Source organism: Microcaecilia unicolor, chromosome 5 (assembly GCF_901765095.1).
Source record: "Microcaecilia unicolor chromosome 5, aMicUni1.1, whole genome shotgun sequence".
Classification (NCBI taxonomy): Eukaryota; Metazoa; Chordata; class Amphibia; order Gymnophiona; family Siphonopidae; genus Microcaecilia; species Microcaecilia unicolor.
Genome location: NC_044035.1, coordinates 357,540,162 through 357,562,879, shown reverse-complemented (window position 1 = coordinate 357,562,879; position 22,718 = coordinate 357,540,162). Strand labels below are relative to the sequence as shown.

The following is a 22,718-nucleotide window of genomic DNA, read 5'->3' as shown; positions in this document are numbered from 1 at the left end:
CAGGTACATACGGAAGCCTCCTTCGTCTGCTCCTCTTCGGCTGCCAGTCTTGCCACCTTGGATATGATGGGTGCCACATTCGTCGGGCCATACAGTTGAATCTTTGGCAAACAGTTCTGGTAGCACTCCACAATGCCCTGGATTCCTGGTGAGAAGCCAATAACAAAACAGTAAAACTAAGGAACTGATTGTAACCCTAACTTCAATTGGAATGTAGTCTCGACAAATTTAAAAACAGAATTAGACAGTCCTTTGCCAAGATGCTAATTATGATACTGGCTGAGTCAGGGCATATATGTACCAGGGGCGTAGCTTGGTGGGGGCATGGGCCCCCACAGATTTAGCCCTGGCCCCCTCTACTTTTGACTCCCCCCCTGCTGCCGACCCTCCCCCACCACTTTCGATCCCCCCTCCCGCTGCCGCCGCCACCAGGTACCTTTGCTGGCGTGGGTCCCCATCCCCCGCCAGCCGAAGTCTTCTTCAGCGCCGATCTCTGGCGCCTTCACTGATCTGTTTCTGTGAGTTGTGAATCCTGACATCCTGCGTACACGTAACGTGCAGGATGTGCATGCAGGATGTCAGGAGTCAGGACTCACAGAAACAGATCAGCGAAGGCGCCGGAGACCGGTGGTGAAGAAGACTTCGAGTAGCGGGGGTTGGGGACCCCGGTCAGGAAAGGTACCTGGTGGCGGTGGCGGCGGTGGGGGGGGGTCAAAAGTGACGGGGGGTTGGCGGCTGGGGTAGGCGGGCTAAACTGTGCCCCTCACCTCGGGCTCTGGACCCCCCTCCCGCCGAGGTCTGGCTACGCCCCTGATATGTACCTTCTGCTGTGACCCTGCTCTCCTTCCCTGTCACATCCTCTGACTTAATCTGTCTCCTCGCCTTCCTTTTATTCTTCCTTCCTATTGAAATTGTACTTCCTTTCATTGCCTTATCCCTTATAATAATTTGTACCTCAGGGTTCTATGGCTGGCTGGCTGGGTTCGTAACATCTTGTTGACGTCAGCTCGCCTCCATCGTTCCCTTCCCTCTCACTGTCCCACCCTCGTGTAGAGACAAAATGACGTCAAAGGAGGGCGGGACACTGAGAGGGAAGGCAAGGGAACGCTGGAGGCGACGCGAGCCCAGCCTGCCTACCGCAGCTCCAACCTGGATTTCGCTGGGGACAGAAGGCCGGGGGAGAGCCGCTGAGTGGCAGTGCATCCTTCCGCGGCGGGTCTGGGGTGAAACACCAGAGGCTGACTGTCCTCTTGATTGCAGCATGGCCAGGCCATGCTCCAGACCCCAGAAACCAGGAGGAGACCCAAGGGAACGGGCTAGGCGCGTCGCCAAAGTGGGAGTCCTTCCCAGCAGTGCTGGCAAGCAGACATGAATGCTGTGGGCGGCCCCCCCAACCACTGACCACATGGTTAGACAAGGCCACAGTGCTGTGGGAAGCACAGAAAAGGCAAGAATTGTGGGACACGAAGGGGAGGGGAGGGAAGAATCGCTGGACATGGAGGGGATGGCAGGGGAGAGAGGAAAAATCGCTTAAATGAGAGTCTTCCTAGGGCCCATTTCATTTTTTACGAAATGGGCTTAGTTCCACTAGTTGTATTATAAATTTGTGAACTGCCTAGATCAGTGATGGCAAACCTATGGCACGCGTGCCAGAGAGGGCACGCAGAGCCCCCTCCCTTGGCACGTGCGCCGTCGCCATCGCTGGTCCGCCCACTCTCCCTCCCAGTTCGGCGGCTTCAGCCTTCCTCCCACCCTCCCTCCAACCCAACGAGCAACAGCCTGCCCGCCCGTCCTCCCTCCCTCCTTCCCTCCCTCCCAGCACCAGGAACCCCCCCCCCCCTCCTAAAATTTAAAAAGCGTACCTCCTCAGTCGGGGTTAAGGCGGCGTGCGTCGGCAGCGAAGCGCCTGTGCTTCGCTCTACGCGCCTTCGGCCTTCCGGCGGGACCAGAGCTTGAGAGACAGGGAAGGCCGAAGGCGCGTCGAGCGAAGCACAGGCGCTTTGCTGCCGACGCACGCCGCCTTAACCCCAACTGAGGAGGTACGCTTTTTAAATTTTAGGAGGAGGGGGGTTCCTGGTGCTGGGAGGGAGGACGGACGGGCGGGCAGCCTGATGCTCGTTGAGTTGGAGGGAGGGCGGGAGGCCGGCCTGGTGCTGTCTGTGTGCTGCTGGGTGGGAGGGAAGCCTGATGGTGGGTGCTGGGTGGGAGGGAGGCAGGGCAGCGGGGAGAGGAGGGCTGCTGGACATTTGTGGCTGGAGGGGAGAGGATGGTTGCTGGACATGGATGGAGGGCAAGAAATGAAGAAGAAAGAAGGAAAGTAAAGAAATCAATGGAAAGGAAGCCCTGGAAACGGAGTTAAGAGAACAGATAGAGAGCAGCAGAATCAGCGACTAGAACCAATATGGATAGAAAAACAAAATCACCAGACAACAAAGGTAGGAAAAATCATTTCATTTTCGTGTTTGGAATATGTCGAATTTGAGAATTTACATCTGCTGTCTTATTTTGCACTGGGTATACTGGAGCTGTAACAACTTACAGAAATGATTTATAATGAAAGAAAATCATGTTATTTTTTTCTCCTATACTAGTATAATATTTTCAATGATGTCTGTTTATATGCGCCATGGCTGGTGTAGGGGGTGTGGCTATCATAGGGGTGGAGTCATATGTGGTGACCCCGCCCATAATGAGTACCGGCACTTTGCGATAAATAATTCGGTTTTGGGTTGCTGTTTGGGCACTCGGTCTCTAAAAGGTTCGCCATCACTGGCCTAGATGGTTTCCACTGTTGGTGTGGTATATTAAATAAATAAAACCAAACTTGAAACTAGTAGCAAACAGACAGTTGGCAGGAAAAAGCTCTACCGAGGTCATTATGGCCGAGCACTGGGACCTGATGAACGGGGCACGACGGAGACAGAGAGGGTATGAGCATTGGATGATCAGCTCATAAGGTCATAGACTCTGGTAATAATAAAACGACCCCGGTAAAGATCGGACCCCAGCCTGTTCCACACTGGTGGTCTCACTGTATAAAGCCCAGCGACGACAGTGGCACATCTTGGGTGGGGTCACACACAAGCCGCTACTATTTCTGTGCTTAACTTCTCCAAGGTTTTATTTCCAGTAAAAATAAATTAACGTCCTAGCATTACTCAATTATAATAAATATTCAGATTTTTAAATGAAAGATAAAGTCATGATAATCTTTAAACCACTGTATAAAAAACAGTATAAAAAGTAGAAGTATAAAAAAAGCTAATCTTTTTCCCTCCCCCTTCCTTATCACTCATATTCCCCCCACCCTTTCCCCATGTAGTTCCTGCAGGTACATTAAACCCCCACACCCAGCAACTGGTGCCTTCCCTTTGTCCTCACCTTCACATTCATCATCGTCCGGGTTAAAATTAATCGCAAAGTCATGGGACACCTAAATGGACATTAAGATATACATTAACCCAAAGAAACTGAGAAAGGCAGTGACAATCATTAGAGACATCCAGATACCGAGACTGCTTCCAAGGACATTAAGAGGCATTACAGGCCTTTGAAGGGACCCTGTGTGTTTGCCCGCTGTTATCTGAGGAAGACCCACACCATGACAGTAAATTTTACCAGTTTACCCAAAGCGGGGCTGGGGAGCAGTGGCGTACCTAGCTTGCTTGCCACCCAGGTTCGGTTGCTTCTGCATTCCCCCCCCCTCCCCCCGAGGTGCATCACCCTCACCACTCTTCTTCCTAGAAAGGGGGCTGTTGGCTCTGCCAGTCCCCTGCCCCAGAACAGGAAGTAACATCAAAGGAAGCAGGGGACCGGCGGAGCCAACAACTGTGTGACTGCTCCGTGCACCCCCTTGCTGCCTGCACCCAGGGCGGACCATCCCCATTGCCCCGCCCTTGGGACACTATTGGCTGGGGGAGCTGCTCAAAAAGTGTCAGTGTATAAACCTGATGCCAGAGACTAATCGCTGCAAAGGAATCAGCCAGTTTATGTCACACTTTGAACTGGGGATCCTCTACAGCAGTGCTTCCCACCCCTTACCAAGAAGCACACCAGGATTACCACAATGAATATGCATGAAGTAGATTTGCATATATTGGAAGCCAAGTATGCGCAAATCTCTCTCGTGCATATCCATTGTGATAATCCTGAAAAGCTGATGGGCTAGGTGTGCCTCCCGGAGAGGGATTTAAAGCATTGCTGTGCTGAGTGGGTCCTCAGGAGTCTTTGGGGGGGTCACAGCACTTGGGCCCCGATGCTCAGAAGCAAAGCCATTAGCACCGGACTTTTGCTCAGAAGCAAAGCCATTAGCCGTGTTTGCTGGCGCACAGTGCACAGAAGCCCCCACTGCTGGAAATACCGGGCTCGCCCCAGACTAGCGCAAATAGCATGCTAATGCGATTGAAATTAGGTCTTTTTCTATTCCCTGCAAAATTCAGAGAAGAGGGATGCCCATACCACAGAAAACCTAATTCCAGCTCCCAGCTGGCATTAGGGTTTCTGAAGAGAGGATCCGAGCTCCGATTGGACAAACGTACTGCTCTGGGGCTTGGGAGGAGGCTCAGGAACTCAGGACGGAGGAGTGGTGGTGGTGGCAGCTGTAGCGGCTGCGGTGGGGAGGTGGTTTGCTCAGCCTGGCTCCGAAAGTCTGCCCGGAAGAAAATCTACGTCCTGCCTGTGTGGCTGCAGCAGTGGCGGTGTCAGAAACGGAAAATATGCATGCTTCTCCGCTGGCAGGGGTGGAAGAGCGCATGCGCCAGGCACCATCCTCCTCCTTTACTTCCTAATGCTAATAATGCGCATATCATTTGCATGTCATTAGTGTCAAGCATTAGGAAGTAATTCCTCAGTGCTGTTGTGGTAGTATTTAAAACAGCGCCGGCGGCCGCTGGAGTTTTGAGCATCTGCCAATCAATGACTCATCTCAGGAAATCAATAAATGAGTTTACAGTGGAAGCCCTGAAGCCAGAATCCGATGATACTGTAAAGGATCCACCAGGCTCCCCCCCAAGCTGCAAACAGCCTGAGGGAATGCAGATCTCCACATGGCAGGCTGAGGACCACCTAGCAAAGCTGAGTCTTTAACTCCAGTCTCCCATGACAAAACATCTATGGGCTTGCAATACTGAGAACAAATACTTTGGATTCTATTAAACTCTGGAGCTCTATCATCTTAAGACCATTATTTTAAGATTGAAGGATGAAAGCATCTGTCAATAATGCTATGGAAAGCTTCGCTAGACTATATCCTATAGACTATATGATGGGAAGCAGCGGCAATCTTTCTGAGTTCTCTGACGTAGGTTTACCTTGGACGGTGCTGCCAGAAAACGAGAACCTGCCCCATCCCAACCCCTAGTTCAGTTCCTTCTGCAACCTTGCAGAGCTTGGCACAGCCTGGGACACTCATCACTCACCTCATACTTGGGAGGAATCCTGGCACCGAATCCTAAAGCTGAGAATTTCTTATCACTAGGGGGAAAAAATTACAAATCTTATGTTACCAGAAAGTCCACGGATCTTCAAAGCAAACAGACTCCAAACCAGTGAAGCCCCCAAGAGCGCAATTCTTGGTTCGAATCTTGTAAGTGATCATAAACACTCAAGCTACCACAAACACTCAACATGGACTGAGGTCATGTGATCACAGATGGTTTCCAATATTGCTGTGTGATATGTGCCCTGGCCTCTTACCATCAATCCCTTGTATACACCCCAGTGACAGTATGATATGTGCCCTGGCATCCTACCATCAATCCCTTGTATACGTCCCAGTGACGGTATGATATGTGCCCTGGCATCCTACCATCAATCCCTTGTATACGTCCCAGTGACGGTATGATATGTGCCCTGGCATCCTACCATCAATCCCTTGTATACACCCCAGTGACGATATGATACGTGCCCTGGCATCCTACCATCAATCCCTTGTATATACCCCAGTGACGGTATGATATGTGCCCTGGCATCCTACCATCAATCCCTTGTATACGTCCCAGTGACGGTATGATATGTGCCCTGGCATCCTACCATCAATCCCTTGTATACGTCCCAGTGACGGTATGATATGTGCCCTGGCATCCTACCATCAATCCCTTGTATACACCCCAGTGATGATATGATACGTGTCCTGGCATCCTACCATCAATCCCTTGTATACACCCCAGTGACGGTATGATATGTGCCCTGGCATCCTACCATCAATCCCTTGTATACACCCCAGTGATGATATGATACGTGTCCTGGCATCCTACCATCAATCCCTTGTATACGTCCCAGTGATGGTATGATATGTGCCCTGGCATCCTACCATCAATCCGTTGTATATACCCCAGTGACGGTATGATATGTGCCCTGGCATCCTACCATCAATCCCTTGTATATACCCCAGTGACGGTATCATATGTGCCCTGGCATACTACACTACCTAGTACATAATCCCAGTACCTCCCTCATTTGCTGCAACTTGTTAGTTAAAATGTGAGTAAAAAGCAGTTCTTTATATGTTAAGCCTTCTAATTTTGCTTCATTTTTTCTGATTTTATGCTAGTTTCCAAAAATATAACAAATCACAAAAAGCAGAGCACACAAATCTCATCCTCTGTCAAGTACTTTTTTTCCTTTGTCCTTAAACATCCAGCAACAAAAAGAATTTCACTTAATTGCACTTATTGAAAGGATCATGCCATCACATTCGTATTTTAATCCTTGTAATTTGCTTTGCTGGATGTTTTAGGACAAAGGAGATAATGACTTGGAGAGATCAAAGCTACTGCTTTCTCTCCCGGGAGTGACAAAAGATGCCAACTGCACTGTAAAGAGAAACCTGAAAATGATGTTGAGCTGAGGACTACAAGCTTGTGGGCAGGAGAACGTGCTGGAGATGGGATGTTACTGAGGAGAGAACTACAGTGTGAAAATTTGGCTGTGCAGCAGAGTAAGTGGCTGAGACATGGAAAGCACAAGTGAGGGTTGGGGAGAGAACAGTAACCTGCAGGTGAGGGTTAGTGAGAGGTGCGTAACCTGCAGGTGAAGGTTGGGGAGAGAAATGTAACTTGGAGGTGAGGGTTGAGGACAGGAGTGTTACCTGCAGGTGAGGGTTAGAGAGAGGAGCGTAACCAGCAGGTGAGGGTTGATATGAGAGTGTGCTGGTGACAAGTAGAATTACCATATGTCCGGATTTACCCAGACATGTCCTCTTTTGCCAATCTGCCCGTTTGTCTGGATTTCTGGACAAACAGGCAGGCTGGTGTGCGGGCCGTCGCCCACCAGCCTGCCCGTTTGTCCAGAAATCCGGACAAACGGGCAGATTGCTAGCCTCCCCTCCCCTTAGTTACTACTGCCCTGGTGGTCTAGTGACCTCATCCGCCTTCGGGGCAGGAAAGAGCCCCCCTCTTTCCTGCCCGGAGCGCTGCCCTGCATGCATCCTCCCTGTTGGTGATCTCGGCGCTGAGTCAAAATGGCCACCGAGAGTTGAAGTGACCTCGCGAGACTTCAACTCTCGGCGGCCATTTTGAATCACCGCCGAGATCACCAACAGGAAGGATGCATGCAGGCCAGCTCTCCGGACAGGAAAGAGGGGGCTCTTTCCTGCCCCGAAGAGGTCAATAGACCACCAGGGCAGTAGTAAGGTAAGGGGAAGGGGGTGACGGGGTGTGTGAAAGGGGGGAGGGGAAAATGTGGCAGGGGGCGGAGCTGGTGTGTGGTGGGGGCGGGGCATGTGTCCTCCTTTTGGGGGGACAAAATATGGTAACCCTAGTGACAAGAGTGCAGCATATGGGTACGAGCTGGGGAGAAGGGTGTAACACAGAGAAGAGATGTGAGGATGGGGTAGATGGCCAGACACCATGCAATATTCTGACTTATTTTGTGATGAAAACATTTAGGGGTTGATATTCAAAATGGTTTAACCAGGCAGGAGAGTATCCTGTCTGGTTAAACCTTGCTGGGCCGGCCATTTACCGATATTCAATGGCCCTAAACCGGGCAGTGCCCCTGAATATTACCATAGTGAAATTGGCCAATTGAGGGGTGGTCCAGGGGTGGAGTTGTAGCAATCCTGAAAGTTATGCACAAACGCGCACACATGAGAGGAGAGGAGAAAGAGAGGCAGTGAAAGGCGGGAGGTGTTCAGGAAGTACCTGTCATAGTCCTGGCAGATCTCACCCACCGCCACTAAGGCCTTCAGATACTCATTTGGCTGGTACGGGTTGATGTAGTGGAGAGAGCAGCTGTTTCGGGGGTCTCCATTGGAGGCCGTGAAGTCAACGGCAACCTAGAAGAGGTAAGCAGAGTGTTCAGAAGCTGCCGTGGAACAGGATTCATGAGAGAGGATGGGATACCGGATACCTCGCTCGGGGTCTGCTTACATATACGTAGCGCTTCTGATTCTAGCTGTTCATAGTTTGGGATTTTAGCAGCTTATTTTTTCAGGCAATTAAGGTACTTTTATCAGTGTGCTCATACTGCACAAAAGGTTTCAGTAGCTTTTCAGGTGGATTCCATTGAATGACTCAAAACAAATTTCCAGTGCCAACCTCCTTCTCCAAACTCAACAATGTCAATCCACCCTCCTCCCCCCCTTCTTCCATCCTCAGCAACAGTATTAAAACTGTAAACCATTCTGTTTTGCACCAGCAATAAGAAACGGTATATAAAATGAATAAATGATATGTGATTCCCCATACTCCCAGCCCCACTCCCCACAGCCCTCTGCACCCACTCCTCCCTTCTCCCAGCAGTGATACCCCCCCCCCCCTTCAACCCCAGTCCCACTGCTTTCTGCTGCTTTGCTGACCCCAAAGGAGCCCTTTATACACCAGAAATTGTCGGGTCTCCCATTTCAAAGCCTTTCTAGCAGTGGCGTAGCCAAGGGTGGGCCCAGGCCCACCAGTAGCAGCACATCTATGAACTGTCTGGCAGGGATTCCCAAGCCCCACCAGCCAAAAATTCCTGTCATTCCTGCATACCAGCCTTCCCTCTGATGTATTCCCGCCTATGTGGAAACAGGAAGTTGCATCAGAGGGAAGGCTGTGGAGCCAACATGAGCAGTGTGCATTATTTGCTGCTTGCTGCCAGTGAAAATCTGCTATTTAAAAGGTATGGGGGGAGGGGAACGTTTGAGAGACCATATGGCATGCAGGTGAGAGAGGGAGAGATCAAATCACTTGTGGGACAGGGCGGAGTTCTTCTGCCCACCCATCTTGGGCCCAGGCCCACCCAAAATTGGGTGTCTGGCTACGCCCCAGCTTTCTAGTACCAGCAGCAAAGCCAGCAAAGTAGCGGGAGTAAAAGCACCAGGCTCCCTCCCCCGCCACCACCAACAGACACTGCCGCAATAGTCAGCTCTGATGGCAGCTGCCAGACGACATCATCAGAGCACCAAGGAACAGGTGATTTTTCAGTTATAACTAAAAATCCTCAATTCCTCTTCGGGGGTATATTACCAGGGTTTTTTGGTTACAACTTGTGACGAAACTGGGGATTTATGTCTGTAACTTCTTATGTGAATGTAAGGCATAATTGTTCCCTAGTGCATTTCCCTTGTTTAGCCAGCAGACGGTGACTGTCTTTTTTTTTGTAAAGCTGTTACAGAAGTGACCGTTTTTTCCCGCCTGAGCTGTAAGGTAATCTTTAGTCTCAGTATGGGAGCACAGAGGTAAATATCTCTGTCCTGAGAACCTGTTCAAGGCTTGTGAGCAGTTAATTTCCTGAGGCTTCCCAGGTGCTACCCAGGTAGTGACAAAGTGTTTCGACAGTTTTAATATTAATTCTTATTCAGTTACCTGTTGATCCTTATTCAGTTACATGTTATTGCCTGTTACTTTTCCATCCGTTTTATATGGTTCACTGTTCTAATTCTGTGACAATAAACCTTGTTAGTTTATTAGCTCTGTTGTCCTGGACTGACTAAGAATCCTGGTGGTTTGTGTGTTAGGTCTGTGGGTGCTTTCTGGGAACTGTGGGACCCTTAAGAGTGTGGCCCCAGTAACCTAAAAATCACTGGGGAATAACCTGAGAGTGGGAGACTTGCCCAGAGGCAAGTGAGACCCAGTCTGTGGGAGCAGGGTGCTAGTGTAGAGCACAAGCGACAGGTGCAGGTGGACCTGAGCAGTGCTGGGGACAGACCCTCCAGGTGGCCTCAAGGTTAGCCCCAGGTGGGTGCCAGGTGTTCCGTGACAGTAGCTGAAGGTGAGTTACATTCAGGCACTGCGGGCATTTCCCGGCAATGGCGAGTTAAGTGACGTACCCAAGATCACAAGGAGTAGCAGTAGCATTTGAACTGGGCTTCTTTTCCCCTGGTCAAGCACTGTGCTATTCCTGCAGTCTGCAATTCCAATATCACTCAGCCCACAGAATAGAGCTGAGCAGTGCTAAATCCCTTTTACAGGCTCTGCGAAGGAACTAGCCACCTAAGCTTGGACCTGTCCCCTCAGCTAGATCTCCCTCACCCCCTGGGGATGATAAGTGGCTCACTTCACTAAGGGGCAGCTCTAAAACCAGGTGCATTCAGATAGGGTCCCGAATTGTTTATTTATCTATTCCTTTATGAAGAAATTACAGCAGGAGTTTAACATAAAACTTACAATTTTGTTAACAGCATAACAATAGTAAAATAACCAAGAATAAACATAAATATAATAAATGAGGTAAACTTGAAAACAGTAAATTGAAACCTAATAGTAGAACTGCGGTAGGATTGAGTGTTCCTGTGCTTTGAAAAGCTGGGACTCTGCAGTACGACTGAGTGTTCTTGCATCATGGAAAGCTGGGACTCTGCAGTAGGACTGAGTGTTTCTGTGTCATGGAAAGCTAGGACTGAGCGTTCCTATGCCACAGAAAACTGGGACTGCGGTAGGATTGAGTGTTCCTGTGCTTTGAAAAGCTGGGACTCTGCAGTACGACTGAGTGTTCTTGCATCATGGAAAGCTGGGACTCTGCAGTAGGACTGAGTGTTTCTGTGTCATGGAAAGCTAGGACTGAGTGTTCCTATGCCACAGAAAACTGGGACTGCGGTAGGATTGAGTGTTCCTGTGCTTTGAAAAGCTAGGACTCTGTAGTAGGATTGAGTGCTCTTATGCACGAAGCTGTTACTTACAGTAAAGTGGATCTGGCAGCCTCCCATAATATAATCCAGAAAGGAGTACATTCTGTGAATCTGAACACAAACCAGGCATTAGAGGTTATACTAGATCACCAGGAAATGAACCCCTAAACTCCCATCATGGGCAAGGTGTGAGCAAAGGAAGCGACTTCCTCTGAACAGGGAGCCCACCCACCGTTCCAATACTCTGCATAGAGGTACCCTATTCGTAATGGAAATGCCAGGGCAGAAGAGGTGGGGGCTGGAGCTTGCACCCTTCTTTAAACATTGGTGAGGGTGGGGTATGGAAAGGGTCCATTCTTAACCTACATTTTCTCTCCTCAGCAGCACAGGCAGCTCAGCGAGACTTTAAGGCGACAGTGCTGGAGTATTCAAGACATCCTGTGCCCATGCCACACAGCTCAACACCCAAGGGTGGCCCAGGCAGTCTCAGCAGACCTGCAGAGCTCAGTAGCGCAGGATTCACAGATGGAGACAGCCAAAATTCCTGCAACAGCGTTTGACACCTGTGGGTGACCTGAAGCAGTGCTGAGCGCATGGATAGACAGAAGGTCATTTGATAATAGGGCACCTGGCTTAAGAGAGAAAGTAGCCTGCTAATTTACTAGCATGAGTGGCAGACATTGTACCTCCTTCACAATTACACCTGCTCTCTGTGTCTTTAAGGACATGCATAAATTACCATATTTTATCATCTGTGTATGCACACTGAACTTTGTCCAGCAGCCACCCAAACTCCGCCCATGTACATGCCTACATCACGTTATTGGGCAGACTTTTACATAAGAACATAAGAATAGCCCTGCTGGCTCAGACCCATGGTCCATCTAGCCCAGTATCCTGCTTCCAACAGTGGCCAATCCAGTACCTGGCAGAAACCCGGTCAGTATTTTACGAGCGGCCAAGTACACATGAACATGGCTTTATAACATTACCCCAAAATGTCACTCACAGAACGAATTTATCACTGATACCTTCAAGTCTGATAAAATAACCACTCCAGAGTTCCTGTAATTCCTTTTCTTGGCTTTATACTTCGGATTTATACAGTCCCACTGCACCTGGGGGGAAAGAAAAGTTCAAGTGAGCCCAGGAGGCCTACAGAAATCTGGCAGGGCTCTGCCTCCAGCTGCATGAATGTGTATCACCAGGCTTCATCAGCAGACCTCAAGGGACCCCTCCTCAGCTATCTACACACAGTCTATGGACCCTTTCTCAGCCATCTACATGCACACAGACAAGCTACAGACCCCTCCTCAACAATCTACACACACACAAGCTACAGACCTCTCCTCAGCAATCTACACACACACAAGCTACAGACCCCCTCCTCAGTAATCTACACACACACAAGCTACAGACCCCTCCTCAGCAATCTACACACACACAAGCTACAGACCCCCTCCTCAGTAATCTACATACAGCCTACAGACCCCCTCCTCAGCCATCTAAACACACACACAAGCTACAGACCCCTCCTCAGCAATCTACATACAGCCTACAGACCCCTTCTTAGCCATCTATACACACACACAAGCTACAGACCCCTCCTCAGGAATCCACACACATACAAGCTACAGACCCCTCCTCAACAATCTACACACAGCCTACACACTCTTCCTCAGCAATCTATATGCATACAACCGTCAGACCCCTCCTCAGCAATCTACACACATTCAAGCTACAGACCCCCTCCTCAGTAATCTACACACACACAAGCTACAGACCCCTCCTCAGCAATCTACACACACACAAGCTACAGACCCCCTCCTCAGTAATCTACACACACACAAGCTACAGACCCCTCCTCAGCCATCTAAATACACACACAAGCTACAGACCCCTCCTCAGCAATCTACATACAGCCTACAGACCCCCTCCTCAGCCATCTAAACACACACACAAGCTACAGACCCCTCCTCAGCAATCTACATACAGCCTACAGACCCCTTCTTAGCCATCTATACACACACACAAGCTACAGACCCCTCCTCAGGAATCCACACACATACAAGCTACAGACCCCTCCTCAACAATCTACACACAGCCTACACACTCTTCCTCAGCAATCTATATGCATACAACCGTCAGACCCCTCCTCAGCAATCTACACACATTCAAGCTACAGACCCCCTCCTCAGCAATCTACACTCACACAGTGAACAGACCCCCTCCCCTACAGCATACAAAGGGGCATTTTTATATTCAGCCAACATTTAGAATCACATATCCTGTAACCTTTTCCTCTCCTATTTAGGCATTTCAAAGAGGAGGCAGGCCAAGTGATCAGCCCTACAAGTGAGGAGGAATCCTGACAGAAGAGAGTTACTTCCAGCTGTAGCTCTGACTGTGTAACTTCAGGCCAGTGCACACAGAGCGGGGTGACAGCACCTGTGTGCACTGCTCTTTGAATTACACGCGTGTACGCTTTCATGCTGTCAAATGATGACCATAAGCTGCAGGTGGCTGTGCACACACTTTCTGAAACTGAAGTGTACAAATCTAGGGGGTGATTCTATAACTCTAAAGGAGCAGCAGGTGCCTTCTTTCCTTTCTAGAATAATCTAAGCACGTATGAGATAGATGTGAGCTGGTTTAATTGTGTGTCTCAGTGCCGGAGATATGTGCATGACATACGACGTTACATAAGCACCGCCATACTGGGAAAAGACCAAGGATCCATCAAGCCCAGCATCCTGTCTCTGACAGTGGCCAATCCAGGCTTCAGGAACCCAAAGTTACATGCATCCGTGTGAGCCCCGCCCATTTGCTCACCTGTAAACTTCATGCTATGTCGCAAACGTGTATTCACCCAGCTTAGGTGGAATTTGGGCTTATATAATTGTCGCATAACTGCGAGTGTGTTTTTTATGGACCTGCATCGATAGTTTCCAGCCTCAACCCCATGATGCCTCCTCTTCCTCTCTGTGGCCAAAATCATGTGCAGATGTGAGGCAGGTTAACTCTATTTATGCTTGTGTAAATGCTGTCTAAGCCTTTGAAAATATCCCTCTATCTCCCTGTGCCTCAGTTTGTTCACTTGTCATTGGCTGATAATGTCATTTGCTCTGCTCATCTTCGTGCTGTCTTGGAGACAGTAGCTACCTTGTTCTTTTCAGTCACAACAGTGGCGTAGGAAGGGGGGGCGGTGGGGCGGTTCGCTCCGGGTGCACGCCACTGGGGGGGTGTCGGCTCGCTGGTTCCCTGTTCTTTCTGCCCCGGAACAGGTTACTTCCTGTTCCGGGGCAGAAAAAGCAGGGAAGCAGCAGAGCCGACGCAGCTCCCAGTGATGTGCACTGGGGGCGGATCGGCCCTCCCGCCTGCCCCCCGCTGCAAGGTAAGGGTGCGTTTCGGGGAGGGGAGGGTGCGCTCTGGAGGGGGGTGCGCCATGCCTGTGCTGCACCCAGGGGGGTGCACAGCGGCGACCCGCCCCGGGTGTCAGGCACCCTCGCTACGGCACTGAGTCACAAACCTTGTTGCCTCCCTTTGCTCTCTGCATTTCTTCAAATGTTGCATAAAATTCTCCAATGAAGTCATGTTTTCCTCGGGAGTCGTAGTCCCAGACCAAGCACTGCAGGGAGAGAAACCCAGAACTAAAGTGAATGTGAGCACACAGGAAGACTGGAGGAAGAAAAGCCAACATCCTCCCCGTCCTTGCTCCTTGTGAAAGGACCTTCTAAACCAGGGTTGCCCAAGCTTGGATCTCGAGGGCCGAAATCCAGTCGGGTTTTTCAGGATTCCCCCAATGAATATGCATGAGATCTATTTACATGCACTGCCTCTATTGTATGCAGATAGATCTCATGAATATTCAACGGGGAAATCCTGAAAACCCAACTCAGAGAGGGCCAAGGTTGGACCCCCCCTGTTCTAAACAGACTGTGAAATTGTTTTTACATGTCATGCAAGATAACCTCCTGTCTATATTTTACTTCCTTCCTTCTGACTCAGTTTTCCTCCATTTTAGACATAATTATATTATTCCTAAACCCTGTTTACAATCTAGGTAGAATGTGAAACAAATGGGGAAAATATGTAGAACAAAGCTCAAGGAATTCCTATTTCCGTGTGTGTGTGTGTTTGTCTTTGTGTTTGTGTTTGTGAGACCGGAGTGAAAGGAAAGGAAGGGGCAGTTCTGTGGACCTGGAAAGAATGATAAATGAAATCTAGTGTCATATTATCTTTAACCATTAGATGTCACTGTCAACAGATTTCAAAGGATCGATTTTACAATTTAACCATAGGGTGCCACTGTTCTAAGCCAACAGTACTTCACCACTAGATGGCAGTACACATAGCAAGCAGTGCCAGAACCGGTGGTTGGGAGGCGGGGCTGGTGGTTGGGAGGCAAGGATAGAGCTGGGCAGACTTATACGGTCTGTGCCAGAGCCAGTGGTTGGGAGGCGGGGCTGGTGGTTGGGAGGCGGGGATAGTGCTGGGCAGACTTATACGGTCTGTGCCCTGAAGAGCACAGGTACAAATCAAAGTAGGGTATACACAAAAAGTAGCACATATGAGTTATCTTGTTGGGCAGACTGGATGGACCGTGCAGGTCTTTTTCTGCCGTCATCTACTATGTTACTATGTATAGCAAGCAGTAGCAAACTACATGGTTCAGTCTCTAGCTGTTGTCGTGCATAACAACTAAGAAGAAAGCAAAACAATTTAGTCACTAAGTTTCACAGCATCAATATCAACACATATATACCACCGCCCTCCACAAACGGGTCCGGTGCGGTTTATATCATCAAATAAGCAGAACAAAGAGTCACCCTGAGGCGGGACAAGATGGCGTCCTAGAGAGAAGACTGTTTTGACGCTCCTCTTGAATTGCTTCGAAAATGCCTAAGAAGAAATTGCGGGAGAGTTTGCCCTGTGGCTTCAGTGGCTTCTAATTCAATGCCCAGACTTGTTCCAAGTACACTCGAGGATTTTGCAGTGTTGACACCTACTGGGGATCCGCTGCGAGTTCAGAAGGCAGGAGCGTCTACCTCCTTACTCCTGGATATCAGCATATCACTGTCCCCTGATGATCAAAATCTGCTGATGGATCGAGCTGGACTGAGGGAGAGGGCCACCAAAGGAATCTCATTGAGCCCAGAGGCAGTCCTTCCATCGATCTGCCAGCCAGCAGCTGAGGCTCCTGCGGGAACCACCGTGCAGGAATGCGATGGTTCGAAGAAAGCAGGAAGCTCTTCCATCGTACCAGAATTACAACTACAAGCAATTCCAATTGAAGAAGGGATTGAATCTCTTTCTAGAGCACCTGAAGCCAGAACCAGTTTAGCAGTGTCATTGTCATCAATAAGACCAGCTGTGTATGCTTTAGAGAAGATCTGGAATATTATTGTGGCATTAGGAAAACCACTAACAGCTCTTCTGACCATGCTAAATTAACAACTTTGGAACACAGGGTGGATTGATAAGAATCCTAACTATCTGTGGTATAGAACACTGTCCAAACTTTGGTTACTAAGACTAAATCTATGTCTGCCCTTACAACCTCCTTAGTTAAAGGTATGACAACTGTGGATTTAAAATTAGAAAATTTAGAGAATATAGTTCGTATGGGGAATTTGCATTTGATTATTTTTTCCTCAGACTCTATTTATTTATTTGTTGTATTTGTATCCCACATTTTCCCACCAATTTGCAGGCTCAATGTGGTTTACATTATGCCGTAATGGCGATCGCCATTTCCGGATAGAGAAATACAAGTGGTATTGCATTAAGGTGCATAAATGGTAAAGTTGAATACACAGTGGTATTGCATTGAAGTTCCTAAGTGATAAAGTGAATTATAGAGTAAGTTAGACAATCAACTGTAGAAAGTTCATTTCCGGTATGTGAAATAAAGTGGTAGTGCGTATTGCATAACTTTCATTAGTAGCACGTAGGTTATCAGTTTAGTGTGGAGATTTCGGTTTTGTCTAGTTCATGTAGAGTCTAGTTGTCTAGTATTTAGGATGGATCATTATGGTATGCCTTTTTGAACAGGTTGGTTTTCAGTAGTTTTCGGAAGATTGCTAGGTCGTGCATTGTTTTTATGGCCTTTGGTAGTGCGTTCCACAGTTGTGCGCTTATGTAGGAGAAGCTGGATGCATATGTGGATTTATATTTAAGTCCTTTGCAGCAGGGGTAGCAGAGATTCAAGAATGTGCGTGCTGATCTTTTTGTGTTCCTAGGTTTTTTTTGTTTGTTTTTTTGTTACATTTGTACCTCGCGCTATCCCACTCATGGCAGGCTCAATGCGGCTTACATGGGGCAATGGAGGGTTAAGTGACTTGCCCAGAGTCACAAGGAGCTGCCTGTGCCTGAAGTGGGAATCGAACTCAGTTCCTCAGTCCAAAGTCCACCACTCTAACCACTAGGCCACTCCTCCACTGTTGCTACTATTTGAGATTCTACATGGAATGTTGCTATTCCACTAGCAACATTCCATGTAGAAGTCGGCCCTTGCAGATCACCAATGTGGCCGCGCAGGCTTCTGCTTCTGTGAGTCTGATGTCCTGCACGTATGTGCAGGACGTCAGACTCACAGAAACAGAAGCCTGCGCAGCCTTCTACATGGAATGTTGCTAGTGGAATAGCAACATTCCATGTAGAATCTCCAATAGTAGCAACATTCCATGTAGAATCTCCAAAAGTAGCAACATTCCATGTAGAATCTCCAATAGTATCTATTTTATTTTTGTTACATTTGTACCCTGCGCTTTCCCACTCATGGCAGGCTCAATGCGGCTTACATGGGGCAATGGAGGGTTAAGTGACTTGCCCAGAGTCACAAGGAGCTGCCTGTGCCGGGAATCGAACTCAGTTCCTCAGTTCCCCAGGACCAAAGTCCACCACCCTAACCACTAGGCCACTCCTCCACTCCGTTGGCAGGTCTATGAGGTCTGACATATAGACCGGGGCTTCACCGTAAACGATTTTGTGGACCAGGATGCAAACATTGAACGCAATTCTTTCTTTTAGTGGGAGCCAGTGTAGTTTTTCTCTTAGGGGTTTGGTGCTTTCGTATTTAATTTTTCCAAATACGAGTCTAGCTGATTTCAGCTGAGGAGATATTTAAGAGATATATGCTAGAAGGTTTGAAAGTGCCATCACAATCATTACCTCCAATATCAAGAGTTTTCTATTTGCCTTCTGTAAAGAAAAAGAAGCAGTAGAGGTTTTTTTCTCCGATATCACAAGATAGTTTGGATTTAACAGCTTTTGTTGAATCTTTTCAAGAAGGGGTAGCAATATTCTCTACACTGCTGGTCACAATGACTTTGGACTATGATAGAGATTGATTGTTGAAATTATATTTTAAGTATGGTGTGCCTACCTTTTGTACTTTGAAAGTCCAAATCTTCCCTGATGTTGCTAAAGCTACACAGAAACGAAGATAACAGTTTCTTTTTATGCGTCCCTGGGTCATGGCCCTGGGAGGGTTATTTTTCTTGAAATTTCCTTGTAAATACGTAGTGAAATATCAATCTGATACTACTTTTTTTTTTTCGATCCTTCACAATTACCATTATTTTTGAAAGTTAAGATTGTGGCAACTGGCCAAGGTGTTTCTACTAGGATAGAGGAACCTCAACCTCAGCTTTTCTCATAAAGTATATATATATTCTTTTCTCTAGGGTATTTTTCTTTGAATTAATGCTGTAAAAATTTATTCTTGTTGACTCTCATCCCTCCTTAAGTAGCGGACTGGTTCGGTTATCATGTGATTGAATTTCCTTTGCATTTTATCCTTTTGAATACCGTATTATTGATGATCGATTTTGAGTTATAAGTATATTTTACTTGGATTAAACTTGAAATTTCAATAATAATTTCAAAAATAAGCAGAACAAAAGTAGTACAATCTAAAATACAAAACTAAAATACAGCAGATTCAATTATATCTAAACCATAACCAAACTAAGAGCAGGAAAACAAAAAAGTCTTAATTTTCTTACGAAAAGAAAAATAACTGGCTTCTGTTCTAATGTCAATGGAAAACGCTTTCCAATAAGGAATCAGAAAAGATGGTCTTAGCTACCGTTACAAAAATCAAATGCCCTTCAAAATTACTGAGCGTAATATCAACAGACCATTTAGTCTGTTTGAAAACGTACCTAAAGAAACGCAGATCAAATCAGTAATCGGAGAAGAAGAAAGGCCATAAATAGCTTGGAAGAATAGACAAAGTGATTTGTAAAGTAATCTTTGTTGCATCGGAAGCCAATGTAACTGAATTCTATAAGATGAAATACTGTCAAACTTCCTAAGGTTAAAGATCAGCCTTTTGAATCTGTTGCAATTTTCTTAAAAGCGTAATAGGTAAATTCAAGTATTTTATTTGTTACGTTTGTACCCCACATTTTCCCACCTATTTGCAGGCTCAATGTGGCTTACATAGTACCACTAGACGTTAGTCGTCTTCAATGAAAAACAGATACAAAGTGATGTTAATTTCAGAAAGGTTCATGTGTTGCAGATACGTTAGAGTCGTAGAGAAGAAGAGTTATATAGTGTTCGTTAAGGGCTTTGGTTTCGTTGTGTTGCTGGGTTCAGGCATTTTAAGTTGGGTCAGTAGGGTATGCCTTTTGGAACAGGATGAAACAGTAAAGAACGTTACAGTAATCTAAATACGGAAGAATTAACATTTGAACTAATACGGTACAAGCAGACTGAGTGAAGTATGACCTTATTAATCTTAATTGTCTTAATTTAAAGATCGTTTTCTTCCACAGATGGCTAATTTGTGGTTCAAGGGTCAAAGATGAAACCAAAATTACTCCAAGCAGTTTCGCTTTAGTTTCAACAGGGAAAGTGATACTCTGCATTAGAACTATCTCTTTAGGGGCTACAGAACCATAAAGTCTTGGTTTTGTTAGAGTTTAATTTCAACAGATTTACAGAAGCCCAATTTTGAATCTTTTCCATACATAGAGAAATTCTGTCTATAATATCCTGCATATATCATCTATGTATGACAGTAATAAATCCCCAGGATTAAAATGAAGATCACCTAAGGAAGCCATAACAATATTAAAAAGGAGGGGTGACAAAGGGGATCCCTGAGGGAATTTGCAACTAGGAAAATGAAATGCACATCCTAATCAGTGGGAAATGGCAGGGGGAGGGGTTCCTGGTGAGTAAAGCATGTGAACTATGTCTGATGGAACAATCTCTAACCCAGTGGTTCCCAAACCTGGTCCTGGAGGCTCCCCAGCCAGTCAGGTTTTTGGGATATTCACAATGAATATTCATGAGAGAGATTTGCTTACATTGCCTCCACTGCATGCAAATGTCTTTCATGAATATTCATACTGGATATCCCGAAAACCTGACTGGCTGGGGTGCCTCCAGGATCAGGTTCAGGAACCAGTGCTCTAACCCATCTCCATGTGTGTGTATGTCTGTGTCTATGTGTATTTGTGTCTGTGTGTATATGTGTTTGTCTCTGAGTCAGTGTTTGTGTTTCCATGTGTGTGTCTCTGTATGAGTGCCTGGGAGCCTTCGAGCCTATGCATTCACAAAGGTCCTGCTGTTCCTGCCCTCTCAGATACATTCCTGACTCATACAGAATAAGTCAGAAGGGTGGGACCAGCATGGCCTTCGCGAACACAAGGGCTTAAAGGCTTTATCGCACTTCTCACTGGTGCTTCATTTGCTGCTCCGGGCCAGTGTTGCCAGGACTGTGGGTTTCCCGCACAATTGGGCAGCTGTCTGCGACCAGTTGCGGCCAATTTTTGACGGCTGCGGGACGGCTGCAGGCTGCGGGAAATTGGGCGGCTTTTTCACGACAGCTGTGCGGGTTTGGGCGCTTTTCTGGTGGGGCTTCTATTGGTCCAATTTGGTCCAATAGAAGCCTGGCGGAGGCGGGGTTAATGATGGCAGAGGCAGGGTTAATGATGGCAGAGGCGGGGTTAATGACGGCGGAGGTGGGGGTCGGAGGCGGGGGTTAATGACATCAGAGGCAGGGTCAGAGGCGGAGTTGATGACGTTGGAGGCGGGGATAGTGATGTCAGGGGCGGGGTTTGCCTTTGTGCGGTTTGGAGCTGGTTTTGGGCGGGGAAATTTTTTTCAGTCTGGCAATCCTGCTCTGGGCCCAGAAACAGAGCAGTGACAGAAGAAAGGAAGGAGGTAAGTTTGAGGGGAAATGCTGAACTTGTAGCAGGAGGGGGCGAGAGAGAGGGGGTGATGTTGGACTGGGGGATGGGGAGAGAGGGAGTGACGCTGGATGGGTGGGTGAGAGGAGAGGGAAAAGAAAAGTGATGATGCTGAAGTTGGGGGAGCAGAGAGAAGTGGTGATGCTGGACTCGGGGGGGGGGGTGGAAAAATAGAGCGATGCTAGACCAGGGGAGTGGAGTAGAGGAAAAGGCGCTGTTGCCTGAGGTCAGGACAGAAGAATGTAGGGACAATGCTGGACTTGGGAGAAAGAGCGCTGCTGGATCGGGGAGGAGGGAACATCCACAAAACTTTGCCAGGGCACCAGAGGTGCTCAAAGCAGCCCTGTCTATACGCTGCAGCTACTGAAACTCCCTCTCTCATAGAAATGCACTAGACATTTTTTTAATGGGGGGGGGGGGGGGCTTATATCTCTGCAGCTCCTGGTCAGATCTGATCCATTTCTGAACTTGATGTGTGTATGTGTATGTGAGTGAGACCGGGTGGGTGTGTATCGAAGTGTGTGTGTATGCCTGTGTGTGAGTGGGTGGGTGCATATAGGAGTGTGTGTATGTGTTTCTGACCTGGCAGTGCATAGAATACAACAGATTTCCAGTGAAGAAGGACTTGCAGGGAATAGAGATTACCCAGCATTAGGGTTACCATATTTTGTCCCCCAAAAAGGAGGACATATGCTCCGTCCCCTTTCATGCCCTACCCCGCCCCCTTTCACGCCCTCGCTCTGCCCCTGTCACATTTTCCCCTCCCCCCCGTCACACACCCCGTCACTCCCCCTCCCCGTACCTTACTACTGCCCTGGTGGTCTAGTGACCTCTTTGGGGCAGGAAAGAGCCCCCTCTTTCCTGCCCGGAGCACTGCCCTGCATGCATCCTTCCTGTTTGTGATCTCGGCGCCGATTCAAAATGGCTGCCGAGAGTTGAAGTCTTGCAAGGTCACTTCAACTCTCGGCGGACATTTTGAATCGGCGCCGAGATCACCAACAGGAAGGATGCATGCAGGGCAGCGCTCCGGGCAGGAAAGAGGGGGCTCTTTCCTGCCCCGAAGGCGGTAGGGCAGTAGTAAGTAAGGGGAGGGGAGGCTAGCAATCTGCCCGTTTGTCCGGATTTCTGGACAAACGGGCAGGCTGGCAAAGCCCACCCAGTTGCCCAGACATGTCCTCAAAAAAAGGACCCTACCCAGCATGCACAGCAGTGGTCACGACACATATGACCGGGCGTCCCTGGCAAGGAGCAACTCTTACAGTCTCCAACAGCCTCACATTTATTCTCACCCACTGACAGAGTCTGTACAGGACTAAAAAAGGGGTGTACTGTTCACCATGAGGCAAAACCCAAAACATCCAACATGGGCAATGACTGATTAAAGGAAGGAAGAAGGGGACCTGCTCTCTACCACATTCCCACCCACCATTAAACTACTTCGGGTAGAAACATGAAGGGATCAC

At 48.0% G+C, this 22,718-nt stretch overlaps 1 protein-coding gene across 1 annotated transcript in view; it reads right to left on the bottom strand.

Moving 5' to 3' along the window:
* CPNE7 (copine 7) overlaps positions 1 to 22,718 on the bottom strand; it is a 110,539-nt gene that overhangs the window by 2,212 nt on the left and 85,609 nt on the right. The window contains exons 7-13 of the mRNA XM_030202750.1: positions 14,577 to 14,675; positions 12,079 to 12,165; positions 11,099 to 11,158; positions 8,142 to 8,275; positions 5,418 to 5,472; positions 3,382 to 3,433; positions 12 to 145 (exon numbers count right to left, since the gene is read on the bottom strand). Of these exons, the coding sequence (XP_030058610.1) occupies positions 12 to 145; positions 3,382 to 3,433; positions 5,418 to 5,472; positions 8,142 to 8,275; positions 11,099 to 11,158; positions 12,079 to 12,165; positions 14,577 to 14,675 (621 nt within the window). The remainder of the gene's footprint in view (positions 1 to 11; positions 146 to 3,381; positions 3,434 to 5,417; positions 5,473 to 8,141; positions 8,276 to 11,098; positions 11,159 to 12,078; positions 12,166 to 14,576; positions 14,676 to 22,718) is intronic.